Source organism: Ananas comosus, linkage group 7, assembly GCF_001540865.1.
Source record: "Ananas comosus cultivar F153 linkage group 7, ASM154086v1, whole genome shotgun sequence".
NCBI classification, from domain to species: domain Eukaryota; kingdom Viridiplantae; phylum Streptophyta; class Magnoliopsida; order Poales; family Bromeliaceae; genus Ananas; species Ananas comosus.
This window is the reverse complement of record NC_033627.1, coordinates 7,635,837-7,657,367: the sequence shown is the minus strand read 5'-3', so window position 1 is coordinate 7,657,367 and position 21,531 is coordinate 7,635,837. Positions and strand designations below refer to the sequence as shown.

The 21,531-nt window shown below is 36.2% G+C and overlaps 1 protein-coding gene across 1 annotated transcript; it reads left to right on the top strand.

Moving 5' to 3' along the window:
- On the top strand, positions 1,286–21,140 carry LOC109712942 (calcium-dependent protein kinase 4-like). The gene is made up of 13 exons (XM_020236767.1): positions 1,286–1,506; positions 1,731–2,109; positions 7,082–7,212; positions 7,953–7,994; positions 8,191–8,302; positions 8,407–8,485; positions 8,616–8,785; positions 9,948–10,074; positions 10,336–10,451; positions 10,531–10,638; positions 11,828–11,890; positions 20,157–20,330; positions 20,515–21,140. Exons 2-13 carry the CDS (start codon positions 1,756–1,758, stop codon positions 20,671–20,673), a joined length of 1,635 nt encoding a protein of 544 aa, XP_020092356.1. The 5' UTR covers positions 1,286–1,506; positions 1,731–1,755; the 3' UTR covers positions 20,674–21,140.

The following is a 21,531-nucleotide window of genomic DNA, read 5'->3' as shown; positions in this document are numbered from 1 at the left end:
TGTAATTTTTTGGTCAAGTGGGAGATTTCGACTGTGTAATTAGTTGGTACCTAATAAAGTTTTTGTGTCGCCTATATGAATATATCACTGGCCAAGTGGGAGAATGTTGGATGTGGCCCACGTGATTTATTCAAGGCGATTTATAAAAATACAGTCGATCTATTCAAGTCAATCTATAGTTACGGAAGATCTAACGGTTAGGATGTATCTGGACACGTCCTTGATGGACGGACATGATTTAACATCTTTACATTAAGTTGTATATAAATATAACATACGGGAGTCCCGGTCTTACCCTAATCAAATTTTCTGTGATGGGTTCATCTCCGGGGATAACGGAATTAGACTCGAAACGTCCCGCTATCTTGCAGATCATGAACGAGGGCGAACCACGAGCAAAAATCGCCGCCTACAGATTGGGTACAGAAATTGAAATTATGGCAGAAGGTACAGTCTTAGTTTCTAATAAAGTTTCAACATATTACACCTTGGATTACATATATGTACATGTGACTATTTATTTCTGTTTTAGTTGCTCTGTTACTCTCTTGTAGTGTTTCATGTATTGTTGCAGGTGCTTCTATCGCTTCGTGTACACAAGGCTTCCTGTGTACGCGGTGGATCTGTTGGCGAGCCCGAGGAATCCTCGACCCCGGGGCGTGACAGATATTCTTCCCAAAAGTTCTATATTGTTGAAAAATCTAATTCTGCCGAATTTTCTTTGTTGATATTATTCTCAAAAGTCCCGTATTGTTGAAAATCTAGTTGTTGTTGAAATATGTCGTAAAAGGAATGTGGAGTAAGTAGACTGTGAATCATTCACTATCACATAAAAACGGCAAATTATTCGTTGGCTTAATTTCTTTCTATCCCCGCCACCTCACGTTCCAATTAAGTTTGTAAGTTAATAATATAATGAATGTGGTAGAGTAATCTTGAAAACGGTGAATGGTTTACTAGTTTATGAATGACGGTGAATAATTTACTTCTTTAATTAAAAATTTAGAAGATGGTGAATAATTTATCGTCTTTTTAAATACAGTGCAATTTTATTTACTATGGCATTGAGTTGATCGATAAGAAGAGAACTATTGGATGGCCAAATAAATTTAAAAAAAAGTTAGTTGGTAAGAAGAGAACTATTCGGCCAAATAAATTTTTAAGAAAAAAAAAGTTACGTAGCCAATTAAAAAATTTTATAAGTTTATTTAAAAAGGAAAGTCCGCTCCATTATTTCCAATCTTGACTTAGCAAGCAAGCGCGGTAGATAACTTTTGTTTATTCAGGAGATCCAGTCACACGCGAAAGAAGAAAACGAAGAACGAGAAAGGAAGGAGGGAGAAAGGGAGCGTGGGAGAGTGGGAGAGCGGGACGGAGGGCGTTTACCGTTCAAACCCGAACCCTCCGTTACCCACCACCATCTCTCCCTGTCTCTCTCTCACTTTTAATCTCGTCTGTCTGGTTCTCTTCAACACACGAAGGAGAGGAAGTCGTCTCTTTTGACCGGTTTCTTTCTTTCCCACCGTCTTCCTCAAACCTTCTCTCCACCTTCTCTATTCCCTTTCGAAAGGAAGGAGGCCCCATCGCTATAGCTGTTCTTCTTTGCCCAATTCTCACCACCGCTCCCCACCATCTCCCTCCTATTAAACATCTGGTCGCGTCACCCTTCCCCCCCCCAAATTCTCATTTTTTGTTTATTGATGGTTCTCTCCCCCAATCCCCTAATTAAGGGAAGAAGCCGAAGCGGAGACGAGGATGGGCTCCTGCTTTTCCGTCGCCACCAAGGTCAGCGGCTCCACCAGCAGCGGCAGCAGTCACGTCAGCAGCACCTCCTCCGGCGCCCATCGCGTGCCCGCGCCGCCGCCAAAGCCTCGGGAGCGATCGGAGCATCCGGAGGAGAAGCCGTACGAGAGGGAGAAGGGGCACAGGAAGAGGCCGAGCGGCCCGCTGCCCTGCGGTAAACGCACCGAATTCGGCTACGCCAAGGATTTCGACGCCAGGTATTCGATCGGGAAGCTCCTCGGCCACGGCCAGTTCGGTTACACCTTCGTCGCCACCGACAACTCCAACGGGGAGCGCGTGGCTGTCAAGAGGATCGACAAGAATAAGGTAGGTCTTTTCGGTTTGATCTGATCCGATCTGATCTGATCTGATCTGTTTGGGGAATCTGAATTCATATGGATCACTAGGTTGTTGTTATCTTGTTTTGCAAATTACTTCGGTCGAATACAAAAGTTCAGTTTGGTTGATTGCGCAATGAAACATGTTCATTCGGGCGGCTAGGTATATGTTGGAATGAACCTGGATGTTCTTGGCTATTTGTGTTCAAGGGTTGTTATTAAATCTAAGATTGATCTTATTGACAGAATGACATTAGGCAGAGAGAGTCATTACAATAACTCTACCTTGCCACAAATATCAAGAAAGTGATTTGGCATAAAGAAGAATAGGTATAAGGACCTTCTCAAGCTTCATAAATTATCAACACACTCTCCGTGATTCACATCAACGATAAAGGTCGTAGTTTGGACTTTTCATCTATTAAAAGGCTAAATTTTATGGCTCCCTCTTGCTCCTTATCCTCCATATCAATTGCTGGGTCCCTACATAAAAATTTGCATCAATTTCAACCTTTTCTATGCCATTGTCTCCAATAGGCCACAAAATTTGGTATAGTTGTCAACTTTAGATGCAAAACTTCATGAAGATTGGCAAGCATTTCATGTTGGTTCTGTATCTAAATTCTATTGAAGTTGAAGCTTAATTTATAGATCTAAAACTAGATAAAAGTAATCCCCTTTTTGGTGGGAGCCCCCAAAATTAGCAGTTTGTTGGAGTGTTTATTTGACTCATGTATTTCTGCTCCTTTCTTGCTAAAGTTTTTTTTCCATGAAGTTTTACATTCTAATTCAACAATCATCTGAAATTTTTGGGCCTATTTGAGACATTTGGCAGAGTGCAAGTTGCATTTGATGCCATTTTTTAATATTTGGAAGTAACTGAGACAAAGGCTAAACTGCAAGGTGTCCTTTTGTTATTTAGCCTATTAAAATGGAAAATGTGTAATTGTTGGAAAAGTTATTTTCTCCTTTAATAGCAGGCTTGTAATATGTTTTAGAAACATAATACTTAGTCATGTATGTGCGTTGACAAATTATTCTAGTCCTCCTAGGAGCACTGCAGTTATAATTCATTGCCAATGTATATTGGGCCTACTAATAATAGGTAGTTGTGAAATTTATATTCTATCAATGATTTAAGAATTAAGACTAATGGATATGAAGTATTTGGTCTTTTTGCTAGTGTAGACTGTGTCTTATGGTTAGAAAACTACAATTTGTGTGTCCTTTGCTTTTGTTGGTCCAGTCTGGTCTAATAGATGCCGCCTATTGCCTAAGCAATAGTTTCTGCTATAATAAAGAACTGGAAGTGTAGATTATCTATATATATTATTGATTTTCCCCAAACATGGAATTTGGGTTCAATCAAATTGTGTTACTAGGTCCCTTGATGCCTGTAATGTAAGGTTACTAGTGTAGGGTTTTGACCCGATATCCCTTTTCACGACTTACTCAGTTTTAAAATAAACAGTTGATTTTGACCATTTTATTTCACCCAGTTAAAAGGAATTACAAAGTTGTGAACAGCGAGCATCAAGTTATTTACTCCGAAACCATCCATTGAATGCTGTACAACTTGGTGCACTCTGCACTCGCAGAAGTATTCAAGTTTACAGTACTATATTCCATGTTAGATCTTCTGGATCTCATTTGACCTAGAAGTCACTACATTGTAGCTTGGGATTAAGAGTGCTAATCACCCTCTCTATGGCAGCAAAGTTGTTGCATATTTTACTCCTTCCAAGCCTTAGAATAGTAGAAGCCGTGTGCATATGGTTGCCCTTTAGTTCAAATCATCTTTTCAAACCTTTGGGTTGAATTACATTAAGGGCGCGTTTGGTTTGAAGTCAGAATTGGAATAAGAATCGGAATCGAAATAAGCTGGAATCGGAATCGGAATGACTCATTACCTAATTCTATTTGGTTCGTTATCTGAATCGGAATCGGAATAAATCATTCCCATTATCGGTGTTTGGTTCAGGTAGATATAAAAAACATAATCAAATTAATATACTAACTTTATCTTTATAATATATTAATTTAAATTCAAACTGAAAATTAAATATTAAAAATTTACATCAAAATTTTGAAATAATGTCAAAGTTTTAAATCTATTTCTTTTAAAAAAAAATTAAACTTTGAAGTTGAGTGGATAATTCAAAATATAAAACTAAACTTCAATTTATTCAAATTCAAACTTAAAATTACAATTTAAATTTTAATTTGAATCCATAAATTTAACTTAAGTTTTAAATAAAATTAGAATAAAACTTTATATAAATTAAAATTTAACTTAAATACAAAATTATAAGTTAGATTCAAAATTCTTGATTACATTTTAATTTTTAATTCAAATTAAAATTAAAATTTAAAATTATAAATTTAATTTCTAAATTTAAACTCATATTTTAATTAAAAAAGCTGAAAATTTTAATTTAATCCAAATAAATTCCCATTCCGTCCGGATTCAACTTCCAATCCAGCCTCTTAGGCCGGATTGGGAAAAGAGGTGTTTAGGGGATTCCCATTCCACTCGGGAATCGGAATCGGAATGAAACTCCCGCATCCCAAACACCCACAAACGGAGTCACCCATTCCGATTCCGATTCCATGGTGAAAAAGGAGCGAACCAAACACGCCCTAAACTCTAATGCATTTAGGAGTCCAATTAGAAGAAATCATCGTGCCGAACTGTTTATCAAAAATACAGGGTCAACTTCATTACAGCTGAAAGCTCACAATATTCTTCATAATCATTGAGGAACCTCTATGACCAGTTGACATCGTGACATCTACTTCTTTGGAACTCAGTGTCCAATCAAGATAAAACAAGGAAGAAATGTGTTTGTTTTAAACCTCTGTATTTAACTATTTTTAGTAGTTGGCCTAAACATAGCAAGTTTAGCATATGTAGCTAAGAATGATCCCCAAAATTCGTGACTTTCTATTGATGTAGAAATGCTTAGACAAATGAGTTAATAATTGCTGATTCAGGGTGTGTGTGAATCGGTATTACCTACTAATTGAGAGTTCATGATGGCATGAACAAACGGCCAATAGGCAAAACAAAAGAAGAAATTTGAAGTGTCAAGCATATTTCTTGCTTAACCCTTGAAGTGTAATATGACACAATAATCTCACGCCCAATTAGGCAATGTATTATCAATTGGGAAAAAAAAGCAGCATTGGATGTGCTATGATCGAAATGCAGTTTAGAAAATGTGATTACAGCTGAATTGCGGAGATCTAAGCCTATATATAGGTACGATCTGATCTTTAGTTCGACCAAATGCCCGGTGATTTTTGTGGATTCCTTGCTATTGTAAGTGCAACAAACTCTCTTTCAAGTTCCATTCAATACTTGATCTTTCTCTCATCGCGCTGATCGTATTTTGTCAAAGTATTTGAGAAAGACCTTCTTTTTGAGTGCTAACCATTGGACTACCATCATCCAAGCAACTAAAATTACAATGAACCAGAAATTATTTCCTATATTTGTCTAATGTCTGGATTCATTACGTTCAAAACATAAAAATGTATGACCACTGTGTATGTCAAGTAGGGGTGGAAACGAGCCGAGCTCGAGCGAGCTTACCTCGGCTCAAATTCGGCTTGAAATTAATTTCGAGCCTAAATTTAAGTTCAAGCTTGGATTGAAATTAATTCGAGCCGAGCTTGAGCGAGCCTAATTTCGAGTCGAGCGAGCTCGAGCCCTAAACGAGCCGCTTGAAATTCTCAACATCATACGATCAATAGTTTAATTTGTATAGAACATTATCTATAATTTGATACAAAAATATGTCTAATAGTTCAAAGTACAAAATAATTATATGAAATATAGTATTATAATATGAAAAAAAAAATGAGTTGAATATCTAATCTTTTTAGCCTCACATGTCTTTTCTTCCGCCTTCAATCTCCATATTATTAGTTTTCATTTATGCAGTCAAAAATAATTAAATTATATAGATAAATATTGGATTAAACTATCCAATCATATATAACTAAAATTAAAATTTTATATGAGTAATAATTTTTTACTTTAAAAATATTATGTATATTTTCTCAAGCATACAATTAATAGTAAGGTAGGCAACGGCGGGCATATGCTGTTACTTGAACTTGGAGGGCTTCTGGCTTGGCCACTTAGGGTGAAAGACAGAAAAAGAGAAAGAGAGAAATATATTAAAAATTTAGAGCTCGGTGAGAAAAAGAAAGAAAGGAAAAATGTATAAATTTAGTGAAATTTTGTTCTTTTATTTGTCTATTGAGTTTGTTTTTATGGGCCAACAACATTGGCCCAATTTTAACTAAACTCAGATTATTCACTCAGCGTATATATAATTAAAATATATATTTTTTTAATAAATAATTATATATATAGAGAGGATTTGATGTTTTCGAATTTTTAACCCTTTGATTAAGAATTGTATGGTTGGGATGATTGCGGTCCCCCTAGGATTAAATAATATCCCTAGGATTGAGTGGTCCCTACAAGGTAATATAATAATATTAATCCAAAAATAAGAATTGATTAAAGAGGTTGATCTAAGAATCAAAAAATCGAAAGCACCGGACCCTCTATACTTTCGATAGCATAGTAGCTCTACTATATATATATATATATTCAAGCTTTTCGAGCCTAATTCGAACGAGCCGAGTAATACTCATGCTCGGCTTGAAATGAATTTCAAGCCTTTTTTTTTGTTCAAGCTCGGCTCATTTAATTTCGAGTCGAGCTCGAGTGAGCCAAATATCGAGTCGAACGCGAGCCGGCTCGCTCATTTGCCAGCCCTAATGTCAAGTGATCATATCTGCTGAAAAGATTATCGTGCATTAGTTACTGTGGTTGCTAAGTACCTCGAATGTTGTAATGAATGATTATTGCCTTTCGTTCTTTGTGCGTTTAATTCTCATATAATTGTTCAAATGTGTTTGAGGTTCTTGATATTTCATGGCAGATGGTTCTTCCTATTGCTGTTGAGGATGTAAAGCGAGAAGTAAAGATACTTCAAGCCCTTAAAGATCACGAGAATGTTGTGCACTTCCATAATGCATACGAAGATGATTCCTATGTATATATTGTTATGGAGTAAGTATTCCGAAATTCCAAGTTTCTTTTTATTGCAGGATCTCACTATCGAGCCTTCTAATGCTGTTATTCCTAGTGCTTGAGTTCTTTAAAGGGTGATATTTTGGGGGTGCTATATTGGCCATCGTTTTGTGTTTTGTCTGCAAAGATTTATAGTATATGTGCTTAATAGCGTATTCAGCATATAATAAGCTTCTCCATTGTTGCTCAATATATGTAACTATCCTTTTGCAGCCATACTTTAGAAACATTATGCGATTTTAATACCTACTGAGATAACCCATTTCCTTGTGAATTTTGAAATCATGTTTATTCCGGCATTACTAATTGTTTGTAAAGTGATCATTCTTAGCTAGTATTTTGCAGCTTCTTCTGGTAAAATTGAATAACATATAGGGCTTTATATGTTCCTCCCATTAAGCATGCTGCACACATCTTCATCGCTAACTCTCTTGGCTGTTTTCCTCATCATTTCTATATCAAATGTTCAAGTAGTGAAACCTTGCTACTGAATTTGATCATAATACGTAAACATTATGACATGCTTTTTATCTATTGGAATTCTATTTAGTCAAACTTCGCTTGATTGTGCATCTTAATTAATTAAAGTTCTCTTTTTTTTTGGGAATATGTAAGTGTTGCTCTGTTGTTTAATCTGCGCTAATCTTTTGATAAAAGTGGTGCATGTTCTATCTGTTTTTATTTGGAAGGGAGTAACCTTTTTGTCTTAATTTTACCAGATTATGTGAAGGTGGCGAACTACTGGACCGAATTTTGGCCAAGTACGATTAAACTTCTACTGTCTTTTTTGCTTTATACTCTTTATCTTCTACTTGGCTTTGCCATTTTCTCGCGTCTTCTATTCTTGACATTACTATTCTTGACGCAACTATTCTTGACACACTAAATTTATCCTGTATGCATTAATATTTTCCTGGAACATAATTTGGATATAATAATTTGATCTTCTGTGCGCAGAAAGGATAGCCGCTACAGTGAGAAAGATGCTGCTATAGTAGTGAGGCAGATGCTGAAGGTTGCAGCCGAGTGTCACTTGCATGGCTTAGTACACAGAGACATGAAGCCTGAGGTATAAATACAACACCTTCGGGAGACTTAATATTTAGTTTGTAAATCTGGTAATATTCCATTGCTTGCCAGGTGACGTAAGAATGTGCCTGCTTTCCTTCTCAGAACTTTCTTTTCAAATCAACTAAGGAGGATTCACCTCTAAAGGCAACAGATTTTGGCCTTTCCGACTTTATACAGCCAGGTTTGTGTTTAGGAATCCTTTTTCTGCAAGTTACCATATTAGTTGTCAATCGTCAAGTTCATGTGAGAGCAATTCCTATCGGTAATTATCTGAGTGATTTCGTGCTCTTAGCTTAAACTGATTCTTGCAGGAAAAATGTTTCGTGATATTGTTGGTAGTGCTTATTACGTTGCTCCAGAGGTACTAAAGCGCCGGTCAGGGCCTGAGTCTGATGTTTGGAGCATAGGAGTCATAACTTATATTTTACTATGTGGAAGACGTCCTTTCTGGGATAAAACTGAGGATGGAATTTTTAAGGAGGTACTTATTACTCTAGTTTGTCTCATCTTCATATCTAGCTCAACTTTTGTTCTCCTAGAATTCTTTCATTTTATTTCATTTTATTTTTTTTTTCCTTTTCTACTTTTGGTTGAGGTAATCATTTTTCCAGCTTGTTGAGGTAATTACTTTTCTGGCGAATATGGTTTTGGCAATGAACGAATATACCATAATGAATTGCATTGTCATCTTTATCTTACGGATGTGATGATCTAGTGTTCTAATGTCCTCGCAAACTTAGTGGAGGGCATTGTTCTCACTTTTAGTTTTGAGTTCTAATGTTTGAAAATGGAAAGTCTATGAAACCTCAGTATGATTAGTTTTGGACTTTAGTCGTCTGCCATTCTTATTTGGTGCCCCTCAAAGCAATAATTTTAAATACTCAGATATTTATATGCAAGTGTATTGCTGCTTTTCTTTTTTTTTGTTTAACTTCAACTTTATAATTAGTGTTAGTGAGCACTATTGGATGGTCGAGGAGCCTTTATTATATGACAAAGATTTGAGTAGAAGTTGTTGAATTCACAAAATATAATTTGATCATGGATCATCATGAAAGAATTAACAATGTACATGTTTTTTCTTTTATATAGCTTGACAGTGAGTTGTCATAGAAAGAACAGCTAATTCCTGGGAATTGTTTAGGGTAGTGCTAGTGAATACTCGAATCTGCCGTGTCAGCTTATTATAAGAAACTCCCTTTCATGAAGCTACTTCACAGGAAAAAAAAAAAAGAAAAAATTGCCACGATGTGGCTCTCTGCTGCAGAATTTTTAGAAGAAACTTGGAAATCCATTGAAGCTGATTGAATGTGGTATGCTATCCGGTGTTATATACATATCTTATGCATCTAGTCATTTCCAGGGAGGTTACTGGACTTTTTAATCCTCTTCTCTCATGGATCTTGGAATGTTCAACTCAAATCTACTAGAAATTTATTGTATAACTTGATGCTAGATAGACATTTCCTTCTGATTTTAAGCTTCAAGCTGAATTAGTAGATACATGCAGTTAAGGAAGTTGATTGATGTTACTAGTTTATAATGGCATACTTGATCATTAATAGATTCTATATTTCTCAGTAGTTCTGTTGTCCCATGAGGAATAACAAATGAATTTTAATGCTTGAGCTGCTTAATTGCAGGTCTTAAGGAATAAACCTGATTTCCGTAAAAAGCCATGGCCAACAATAAGTGCGAGCGCCAAAGATTTCATTATAAAGTTATTGGTGAAAAATCCTCGTGCAAGACTAACTGCTGCTCAAGCTTTGTGTATGTATCAAGTTTATTCTTTGTCCTTGAGTAGGAAAGAATGTATGATATATAGCTCAATTGTGAGCTTAAAAAGAAATGATATAGCTTCTATATGATTTTATGCTATTTTTTTTTTATTTTATTTTGGTCTTCATTTTAACATTTAAATTTCTCTCCCATTTTGAGTGGAATGATCGTTGGAACTCATCAGTTTGATGGGCACATTGTTTTTATTTAATTTATTTTTTCTGTCTGTTTATTTGGACTTCAACCTTGCAGCACACCCGTGGGTGAGAGAAGGTGGAGATGCATCTGAAATCCCAGTAGATATTTCTGTTCTATCCAACATGCGTGAATTTGTGATGTACAGCCGCATGAAACAATTTGCTTTAAGGGTATTCTTATTTTATGGAATTACTTATTTGTTATTTTTAAATCATTATTTGGGATCTAAAACATCAAGAGATATTTCAGGCATTAGCAAGTACACTTGATGAGGAGGAGCTATCAGACCTCAAGGACCAGTTTGATGCTATTGATGTTGATAAAAATGGTTCAATCAGTTTAGAAGAAATGAGACATGTAAGTACTCGTTAATTTATTTATTGAATTCTTAAAATGAAGTACTTTCTCATCAGTGGCTACTGAGCTCTCATGTGGCTACCATGAAATAAGATAGCTTGCAATTATACACTACGATGCACATTTAAATTTCCGGTGCCATGTACTCCCATTCTATCCTTGCCTCTTTTCTTTTCATTTTGCGACTGTTTAGTCTTCTCATTGTCTGGATAGCCGTATCATTTTTGTGATTCGTGATTGATTTTGTTGGAACATCTGTGTTATGTGTAAACCATAAGTTGTAATTCAGATTTCAAGTGCTTAGATAAGATCCTACAATGGTGTTTCTCTCACTATCGCTTGTTGTACTTAAGCTTCACGAAACAGAATCTTCAGAGTTCTGACTATGCTTATTCAATTCTTTTATTTGCATCTTTTTGTGCAAATGAGAATTGTTCAAAATAATCTTCAAGAAAATGGTTGATTTGATTCCCTTAGCTATTCCCACTCATAAACATAAAAAAAAAAAGATGCTTTTACTTCTCATATCTTACTTTCTCATTAATTTGAATGGAAGCCTTCTTTATGCTCTTTTTGACTGCTAATGATCTTTGTCTTTTATTAAAAGCATTTTAGGTGAACAGATGACCAGAAATCTTCTTCAACATAGAAAAGATTCATGTAGTCCTTTCATAGTTTTTCCTTGAATGCAATGAGTTTCAAGCTAGGAAGAAAGAGGAGGTTGATAATTAACCAGCTCACTTGGGAAATAAATTTAGCCATGAGCTGCAAAAATTTTGTATAGTGATATAGTCAATTACATTAGAGTATATTGTTTGATTCCCATTACATATTGAGCATCAAATGTACTTAATTACTTGTCTGTTCCCTCTGGTGCATTACCATCTCATGACCTTACTGAGTAGATCAAGCTGCTTCTTTGTGAATTTTATTTTTAACTCTTCTCTTATTTCCTTTTAAAATATTTCTTCTCTTCTGCTGTTCTCTTTTCTTCTCTGAAGGACTGCATAAGAAAGGAGCTATTACTAGATTTTCGGATATGTCACATAAATGCCTTTCTTCTATTTTCATATCTGTTGTTCTATTTGACCAACAAATGTTTAGTACTGCTTTTCTTCTTCTTCTTAAGTGTTTGGGGGCTGGAGATTAATATACTTCTAAGTGCTAACTATGTTCACTTCATAAACAGGCTCTTGCAAAAGACCTTCCGTGGAGATTAAGAGGTCCACGCGTCCTAGAGATCCTTCAAGCAGTAAGTCACTAAACTCGTCTGCTAGCAATCAGCCACTATGCATAAGGAACATATATTTCAAATATTGGAATAGATGAACTGAATGCAATTTTAAGCTATATAAATTAACCTATTTATTTCTTTATTTATTTTAGAACTCTATTTGAGATGATTTCATTTTTTTACATATGGTTCTCTGACTTCATTTAGCTACATATGGTTTTCTCAAAATGCACGTTGTAGATCAGTAATAACATTACTTCCTATTAATGACATAAGTATTTGGCAAATAATATCATACATTGATTTTTTTTTTTTTTTTAATTTTAGGGCCTGTTTGGCCTAGCTGTTGGAGAAGTGATTTTTGCATTGTTTTTGGTTTGGAGAGCGTTTATACATTGATTTTTGCATAATTGATTTTTTTTTTTATTTTCCATGTAGAGCATTTAGCTGGGTCTAGATGGAAAATGATTTTCTTAAAATGATTATGTAAAGCTGTTTAGCAAAAAATTTTGCCATTTGCGAACAATTTTTTGGTGAATTTTATTTTAAAATAATTCGGAATTTGAATTTAAATTTAAAATTTTGAATTTAAAATCTAAAATAGAATTTAAAGTTTGCTATTGGAACTTAAAATCAAAATTTAAAATTTAAGATATTAAAAATTTAAAACTTAAAATTTGATATTTAGAATTTTCACTTTAAAATTTAAATTAAATTTTAATAAACATTAAACTTTAAAATCAAATTTAAAATTTAAAGCTTTGATTTTGAAAGTTTGAAATTTGAATATAAAATCTAAATTTGAAATTAAAAATTAAAAATTTAAAATTTTAAATTTCAATTCTGAAATCTAAAGTCTAAATTTATTGAAAATTGAAATTTAAAATTTAAAATTTGAAATTTAAAATCTAAATTTTAATCTTGAAATTTAAAATTTGAAATTTGAAATTTAAAAATTAAACTTAAATTTAAAATTTATCTTAAATTCTAAATTTTCAATTTAAAATTTTGATTGAAATGTGAAGTTCAAATTTGAAATTTAAAATTTAAAATTTATAATTTAAAATTTAAAATCTGAATTTAAATCTAAAATTTGTATAAAAAATTAAAATTAAAACTTAAATTTGTGTACAAAATCAGATGAAATTTCAAGTAGAATGTAATTTTGGGCTTGTAAAATCAAAAAATTAATTCTAAAAGTCAGAATCAGATTTGAAAAAAGGTGTTACTAAACGCTCATTGATGGAAAAATCACTTTTGGCCTGAAAACCACTCTCGAGAGTCGACACCAAACACCCACTTAGTCTGCTTTACGGAATCCTAGTTTTATGTTGTTTACAACTTTTTGTTTTCTCACAAACTGAAGGTTGTAGATTATCAAAAACATGTGGTGATAACGAAATTTTGTGCTGAATATATGTGCATACATTATACAAAAATCTGTTTTCAGCCATTATTTACCATTGAGTCATACCTTATGGTGTGTGCAATGTCTTAGCTGCAATCAGAATTGCTACTACTAGGGCATACAATAATGTTCTGTCCACATTATGTCACACCTCGAGGTCCTTTTTGAAAGCCAATTCGAAATCGGACTATCTTTATAAATCATAGTTGGTGGAAACTGCCCTTTTTTTTTCAAAACCTTGACCCTCAAGGGTGTAACGGACTCGTCACAAATATAGAGAATTTTCGAAATAAATGGACAGAGTCTCCCATGTATTTGCACGACGTAGCACATGTACAATTAGCAATCAGACCACTCACACACACACAGCGGTATAGGATGTACAAGGAACAATATTCATCAACATACAGCTGATGGTTCTTAGTCACATCCATTCACATTCATTCTCATTCATCTTATTAGTTGAAAATGTCTCCCACACGAAGACTTTGTTTGAAATTCTAACTTTCGAAAAACCACAAGAAAATCATTTGAAAATCGTTTCCTACACGGGAGTCTTTATTTTGAAAACACTACCACAAGGGGTAGAAAGTCAAGTTTCAAATCCGAAGCTAAAACCACATAAGTCCAAAAGCTCGATATCCAAAACCTCTTCGAGTACAACATCTCAAAAGCCACAAGTATAAACAGGAACTGAACCACATAAATATCTACTAACAGGTGTTAAGGTAAGAGTATGCTATCCACAAGTGTAACTGATGCTAAGTAAGGAATATAATCAAAACGTATACCGTATATCGGGAAACTCTATCTCGGCCCTCTAACTATGGCCTTACGCATCGTCCCGACCAATCCTACCCATGTCACCTGTGGGAAAATAGGGGTGAGAAACCAACAAAGGGTCTTCCAGTGGGTACCACAAGCCGACGAAGGCAAGCATACTCACCGGTAACCAGGTATAGGGAAAGAAAGGTTTACAGTAGCAATAAGTGTAAGAGATGAACTGAAAATAAGTATGCAATAACTGCTACTGTAGTTATATCCGTCAACCCAATCTACACCGCCGTGTCGATCTAAGGATCTCAGGCAAAGCCACGATATGCTCGCCCACCTGGCATATAACCCTAGCAATGGCCGCTCGGCTTACGGGTCTGATGTACGACCACTTTTTCAGAAAAAAACACCCTCTTGTGCTGGCCAAACCATTGATGTATGTGAAATGCTCACGAGCTGTGGCGATAGATGCAAATATGATCAATAGCCAACCGTCAGCGAATAGCCGACAATCACTGCCCCTCAGAGCACACTGACCAATAGGTCATCGGAACAACATTGGTATACCAGTACCGACCACTCAAGTCAACCGGGATGGACAAGGTCAACATCCTCACAAGTATGCAAGTACCGACTTCTCAGGTCTACATGAAAGTACGAGGTCAACAATGACAAGAGTATAAAGGAACTGACCACTCTGGTCATCTAGGATGTATTCAAGAGAGCCGATCACTCAGGTCAACAATGGGGTATACACAAGAACCGATCACTTAGGTAAACAATGATGCGTCTACGGGAACCGACCACTCAGGTCAACAATGATGTATACGATCATGTATAAGCAACCTCTATCGCTCTACTTCTATGTCATAGCAAACAAGAGAGGAGTATGCTAAGTAGAGCTAGAGTCGAATTCATGTGGTGTAAGGCTCGAGTATAAGATATATGCCGGAAGTAACAGGAAAGGGTGGAGGAAACATCATTGAGCGTGCATTACTGAACCGACTTCAGATCAAAATACCAACCTGTGTCGCAACTGCATCTAGCTCCTGCGGTGTGCAGAACCGTCGACTGGACCTACGACAGGTCCACCGAGTTAGAAACCAAACCTACATACTCAAAAGACATCGCTCTCAAACCCAAAACCACATGCGGGGTTGGTTTTCCAAAATCGATTTTCAAACTTGCCGGGAATCCCAAAAACGCACCAGGATGCCCGCGAGACCCACGAAAAGTTTCGAAACACACCGACTCATGCCATGAATCATCCGCTACCCTGAAACACATTCATTTGAGTGTTCGGGCAGAAAACACAAGAACCAAGGTCAACTCGATCGTCCCCAGTCGACTGTTTTGCTCCGGGCTTTCAAAAGTGTCTACTTTGGCATGGGAAGCCTTCGTCGCTCACCTATCGCCTCCAAACACACGAGATGACCCCGGCGGCCAGCCAACGAGGCTAGGCGATGATTTTCGGGGCGACCAAGCAGCCGGAAACTCATCGCGACGCGAAATCGCGTTCTATCAGCGATTTCACCAGAAAACACACTGAAACCCCTCTGTCGCTCATCCACTGCCTCCAGTCTTCAAAGGTGGCGGTAACAACCAGCCAACAAGGCTTGGCAGGGTCTCTAGGACATTCGAATTACTAATGTGAGGAAACTGCAAATTGAACCGCGTCCGATCGGGGTGAATTTTTGCCAAATGACGCCGCGGGACCCCGTTTTCACTCCGCAACGGCTCCCGGACCTTTGACGATCAGTCAAGGGGTCGTTAACGATTACATGCTGTCCGAGGCTGTGCGCGGGGTTCCATTGCATACAACTTGCAAATAACCCATTATAGCATTAATTACTATACAAATAATACATAAACGTGAGTTTCGAGCTCGTTACCCTGATCCGTGTCGCAATGGATCCAACCAACTAGTCGATTTGATTCGTCTCGACATGATGCTCGTGTTTGCTGTTCGGAGCGCAATCGACGGCCGGAAGGCTTCAAAATAGTAGAAAAACCCCTCCAATGGCTCACTCCCGGAAGCAATCGACTCCCACGCGCACATCGGAGCTTCATTGATCGCAGCTAAGGTGAGCACGGGACTCCACATGATCCCAGGAGCAGTGCTCATGTCTCGGGTGCTTGCCGAACTTTCCGGTGGCCGAAAAATGGAGCTCGGCCAAGGCAATCCCTGGATTCTACCTAGGTACCCTCCTTGTAGGGCTAGGGCATCACGGGATTGACGGCCGACGGCACAGCACAGGGAGCCTCGGCCAGGGGAGGGTCTCCGCAACCAGGGCAGTCGGCCGGGACCCTTGGCCAGCGGCAGGAGGTAGCGGCAGCGGCGGCTGCGGCAATCCCGTGAGAACCCGTGGCCAGAGCATCATGGATCGCTGCGGCGGCGGGTAGGGACTGCAAGGGGCGGCACCGGTGGACTCCTTGGGACCTCTAGCGTCGCTCTGTGGCGGTGCAGCACGGCGGCAGCGGCCGGCTGCAAATGCACCATGGAGCTCCACCTCAGCCGCGGCGACTCCCTGATGCACAACGGCGCCAGGGGCAACTAGGGGAGGGTCGCGGGAGGACGGCAGCGGCTGTCCCGGTGGACGGCGGCACGGTTATAAGGGTGCTCGAGCTCCTCGCTTCACACCTCTCAATGTTGGAGAGAAAGAGGAAGAGAAAGAAGAAGAAAGGCTTTTCTTCTTCTTTAGTGGCCGACGACAGCAACGGCTGCGGTGGCTGACCTCTCAGGTGGAGAAGAAGGAGAGGAGGGTTGGGGTCTAGGGTTTTGGGTTCTAAAATCCCCAAATCCACATTCTAATCCTATATACCACTATTCATAGGGTATAATTGCTCCAAAGTTCTTCAAGGCTTCAAATTGATGAACCAGTCCCTCTCCAATATCTCTCTCTCGTAGAAAGACCCCCGCTCGTAAGTTTTCACACAAAATAGAGCACCGATTGCTCTTAAAAGGCAAGAACAACGCGGAATAAATGCCCTCCCAGCGATAAAAGTTGTTTTCTCGAAAATCGTGTGTCGAACATAAAATCCATCAATGTCGTCGGCTCTGGCACAGTCGGACCATCGAAAGTAAGCTATCGAATCGTCCAAAATGGAGTCCAATTCGCGTTCCCTACCTCTCTCCTCGGTCACAACCGGAAACGCAGGTTACTATTCACTTTAAGTGAAAAGGAATAATCGGGTAAAATCTTTATTTTAAATCATTTTTTGCTGAAATTTGACGGGCAAGTTTAAAATTAAAATACACACGATAATATTTAAAAAGACGTCAAATTTATATAAGAAAAATCTCAGTCCTCCCACATTAACTCATGGATGCACAATACAACTATTTTTTATCTTTATACATATACACAAATACATATATATATATATATATATATATATATATATAGAATGAGACTACTATACTATCTATAGTACCGGAGCTGCGGTACTATAGTCTCGTTTTCAATCTTAGGGTGTTCAAATCAACGATCCAAACCGTCAAATATGATCTAGGGTATATGATGTTTTTAGGAATAAAATTTTATTCTTTTTCAACATCGTAATAAGTAAATCATGTCAAAATGAACAATGAAAATTGAACAATCTTTAAAATTTGAAGATAGGACTTTTGTATTCAAGATCAAGAATGCTGACCTTGATCTAGATAGTTTAAAGTACTTTCTATCAAAATTTGAATAAATTTAGATTTTTTTACACCGCTAAACTACAAACTTGTCATAGTAACCATTGAAAATTGACAAGTTTGAAATGCTTTGATCATAAAGTAAACTATGTCGAAAAGATATAAATTTTATTTCTAAAAACTTCAAATACTCTATATTAGTTTTAACGGTGTAGATCGTTGATTTGAATACCCTAAGATTAAAAATGAGACTAGTACCGGAGCTTTAGTACTATAGATAGTATAGGAGCCTAGCTCTCTCTCTCTCTCTCTCTCTCTCTCTCTCTCTATACATATATCTGTTTAATATGTTAGCACCTATTTTGAATTTGGGTCTATCGACAGACCCACTTTTTGACAAAAAAAGAATTTCGATTCCTCTCTTTTCTTACGCGAACAAAGAATATAATAAAACAACCTTTTAATTTTTATTCTTCTCTTACGGATAACCTTATTTTTTAATTAAATATTTCTATATTATTTCATGTTTTTTCCTTTTAGGTGAATATTTTCAGATTATCTCAATACTATCTACTAATATTTAGTTGTTATATTGACTTTTTGTTATTTGCAACCAACAATCAAATTTGAATTGAATTTCAATATATATTTAAATTTTAATCTTATTTGATTTTAAATTCATATTTTATCTTAAATTTAGAGATGAAATTTAATTATGAAATTTAAATTTAAAATTTTGAATTTTTAAATTTAAGTTAAATTTAAAATTTAAGTCGTGAATTAAATTTAATTTTGGATATCAAATTTGAATGAAAAATTAAAAATATTTTTAAAGTGGATTAAAATTAAATTTTTTATTTTGAATTGAAAATGAATTAAAATTTCATTAAATTTAGTTTAAAACACATGCTTAAATTTTGGATTTGTCAAAATTCGAAAAACATACTGAAATATCCAATGTATATAAAAGAGAAAATAGAACTATATAACTATTGTAAACAGCAACCATTTAAATTTGAATTCGGATATGGCATATATTTTCTAATAAAATAGAAAAGATGAATTTTATTTATTTGAAAATTTATTTTTTTGGATCAATATGATGCACAAATTTATATTGATTTGAAATAACTATTGAAATAATTGTGACACTCATTTGCATTACACTTAACTAGTGTGTATATATATACACACTAGTACATATCTGTATATGTGCATATGTTTGTTGTATATTTAGAGAGAGAGAGAGAGTTGAGCTAGAATACTAATGCTAGCAAACGGGCTCCGTTGCTACCAATTTGTTTTCGATAATAAGTTTTCGGATCGACGATCGGCACTGTTGATCATGATCTAGTTCATTTGAAATATCTAAAAGTCGAATATCATATTATTCCGATATTATCTTGTGCATCAAGTGGGCAGAAAAATGAAAGACTGAAAATAAATATTGTTCAAAAGTGATGATAGGAATTTCTTAATCAAGATCAAGAGTGTAGACCTTGTTTTACATATTTCAAAGAATTTTTAAGCAAAAATTTAATTGATTTGAATTCTTTTACACCGTTAAACGAGCAAATGCATTGTATCAACCATTAAAATTATAAACTTTGCAATCCTTTGGTCATTAGGTCAGTGGTGTCGAAAAAACATAAAATTTGATTTTTAAATCTTTAAGTCGTCTAGATCATGTTCAATGATGTTGATTATCGATTTTTTGAGACTTTATCATAAAAAACAAATCGATAGCAACGAAGTCCGTTTACTGGTGATAGTATTCTAGCCCAACTATACATACATATCTATATATACATACATATCTATACATACATACATATCTATATATACACACACGCGTATGTATATAACCTTTGACTAAGGTTGGTTAGAAAAAAAAAAAGAAAAAGAAAAAGGAAGGAAGAAAAGCAAAGAATTGTGGACATTGAATTTGGGGCTTTTTTGGCCTTTAGCCGCCTCTTAATTTTTTTATTTTTGGCAAATAGACCCTACAAATTTATGCTTACAGGAATGATCCTCTCCTTACCATGCGGCTGTTGTATCGGAATTTAAAGTTGAACACAGTAATTCATTTATCTTATTAACATGGTAATTGAATCATCGTGTTCGCTTTGCCTTAACAGCATGCGGACTATCGTGTTCTCTTTGCCTTTGCAGCATGCGGATTAAGTCAAAGAGAACACGGTTATTCATTTATCATATTTGAATGCAGTAAATGAATTACCGTGTTCAACTTACCTGTCTAGCTTGGCACTTGCGTAAGAAGGAAAGGATCATTCCTGCAAATATTTTAAATTTGTAGGGCTCATTTGGAAAAGAAAAATATAAGGTGCTAAATGAAAAAAAAAAAAAAAAAAAAGTCCTTGAATTTGCTTATAACTAAGTATAACAATTTTGTTAACACTGCTCACAAAATGGTAAAAAGTTTCTCAAAATAATGGCAGATTGACAGCAACACGGATGGGCTTGTGGACTTCAAAGAATTCGTGACGGCAACTTTACACGTTCACCAGATGGCCGAGCATGATTCTGAAAAGTGGCATCTCCGTTGCCAGGCTGCTTTTGATAAATTCGATTTGGATGGAGATGGGTATATCACGCCCGAGGAACTTAGATTGGTAACTCATCTCTCCAGTGTGGTTTTTGTTTGTTAGATGTCTGATTGAGTTCTTATTTTAATTTTCTTTTTTTTTTCTTTTTTTTTCTTTAAGAAACACGGACTCACTATATCTGAAAATAAATCGTAAGAGTACTACTAAATTAGCAGAACTGTCTTCTCATATATCTGTTTTGGCTGTGCAGCACACTGGGTTAAAGGGTTCTATTGAGCCGCTGTTAGAAGAGGCTGACATCGACAAAGACGGGAAGATTAGTCTGTACGAATTCCGCAAACTCCTTAGGACAGCAAGCATGAGCAATCTTCCCAGTCCAACTGGAGTTCGAAATCCTCACCAGCTGTAGTTAACCAAGTGGGCTTCGAAGGTACAAAGGGTGAAATGCGAGGCTTGGAACATCTGCTGCAGCAGCGTCTTGTTTATTTTGTCGTTTTTTAGCCAGATACTGTTGCCCGTGCCGTGAGCATATGTTTGTTCTACCCAAGCCCCCATCAAAGTGCTGACTGCTGAGTGAGGTTTTTCTTTTCTTCTCTTTTCTTTTCTATTCTTTTCTTCTTCTCTTTTTTTTTTTTCTTTTTTTTTTTTTTTCCTTTCCTTGTTCTTCTGTTTCATTACGTATTAAGGTTGTGATTCTCAAGATATGACGCTTGAGGATGCATCATAGGAAAGGGTGAAAGAGGTATTTGAATGTAACTGAAGCCGTTAGTACTTGTAAGGGACAGCTCTCTTGTAAATTATATTTTCCTTGGTACGTTGATTCTAATTTTCTGGCTATTATATTTTTAAATGTGAACTTGTATTTAACATTTTAAACGGCCAGTGTTTCTTCAATTTATACGAGTCGCCCATGGTAAGTAAGCAACCTTAGCTCTAAGCATAGTGCTCATGATCACTATCCAATAAGATTTTTTATATTTTTTTGGATTCTATGGTGTTTTATTTATATATATATATATATATAGAGAGAGAGAGAGAGAGAGAGAGAGAGAGAGAGAGACGTAAAACGGGGCATTTGGTTACGATCTCCTAATTCGTATAGCCATCATCTAGGTTAAGTTGTGTCCGTGTGGATTCGTGTTTTGTTGGCTAATTCTCTGTTCCATGGATGTCGCGACAGATCAGGTATCATTTGGTAAAACGTGTCAGCTTAAAACTGGATGGCAATTACGCATAAGATCCTGTAATTCATCATGCGTTTGCGAAA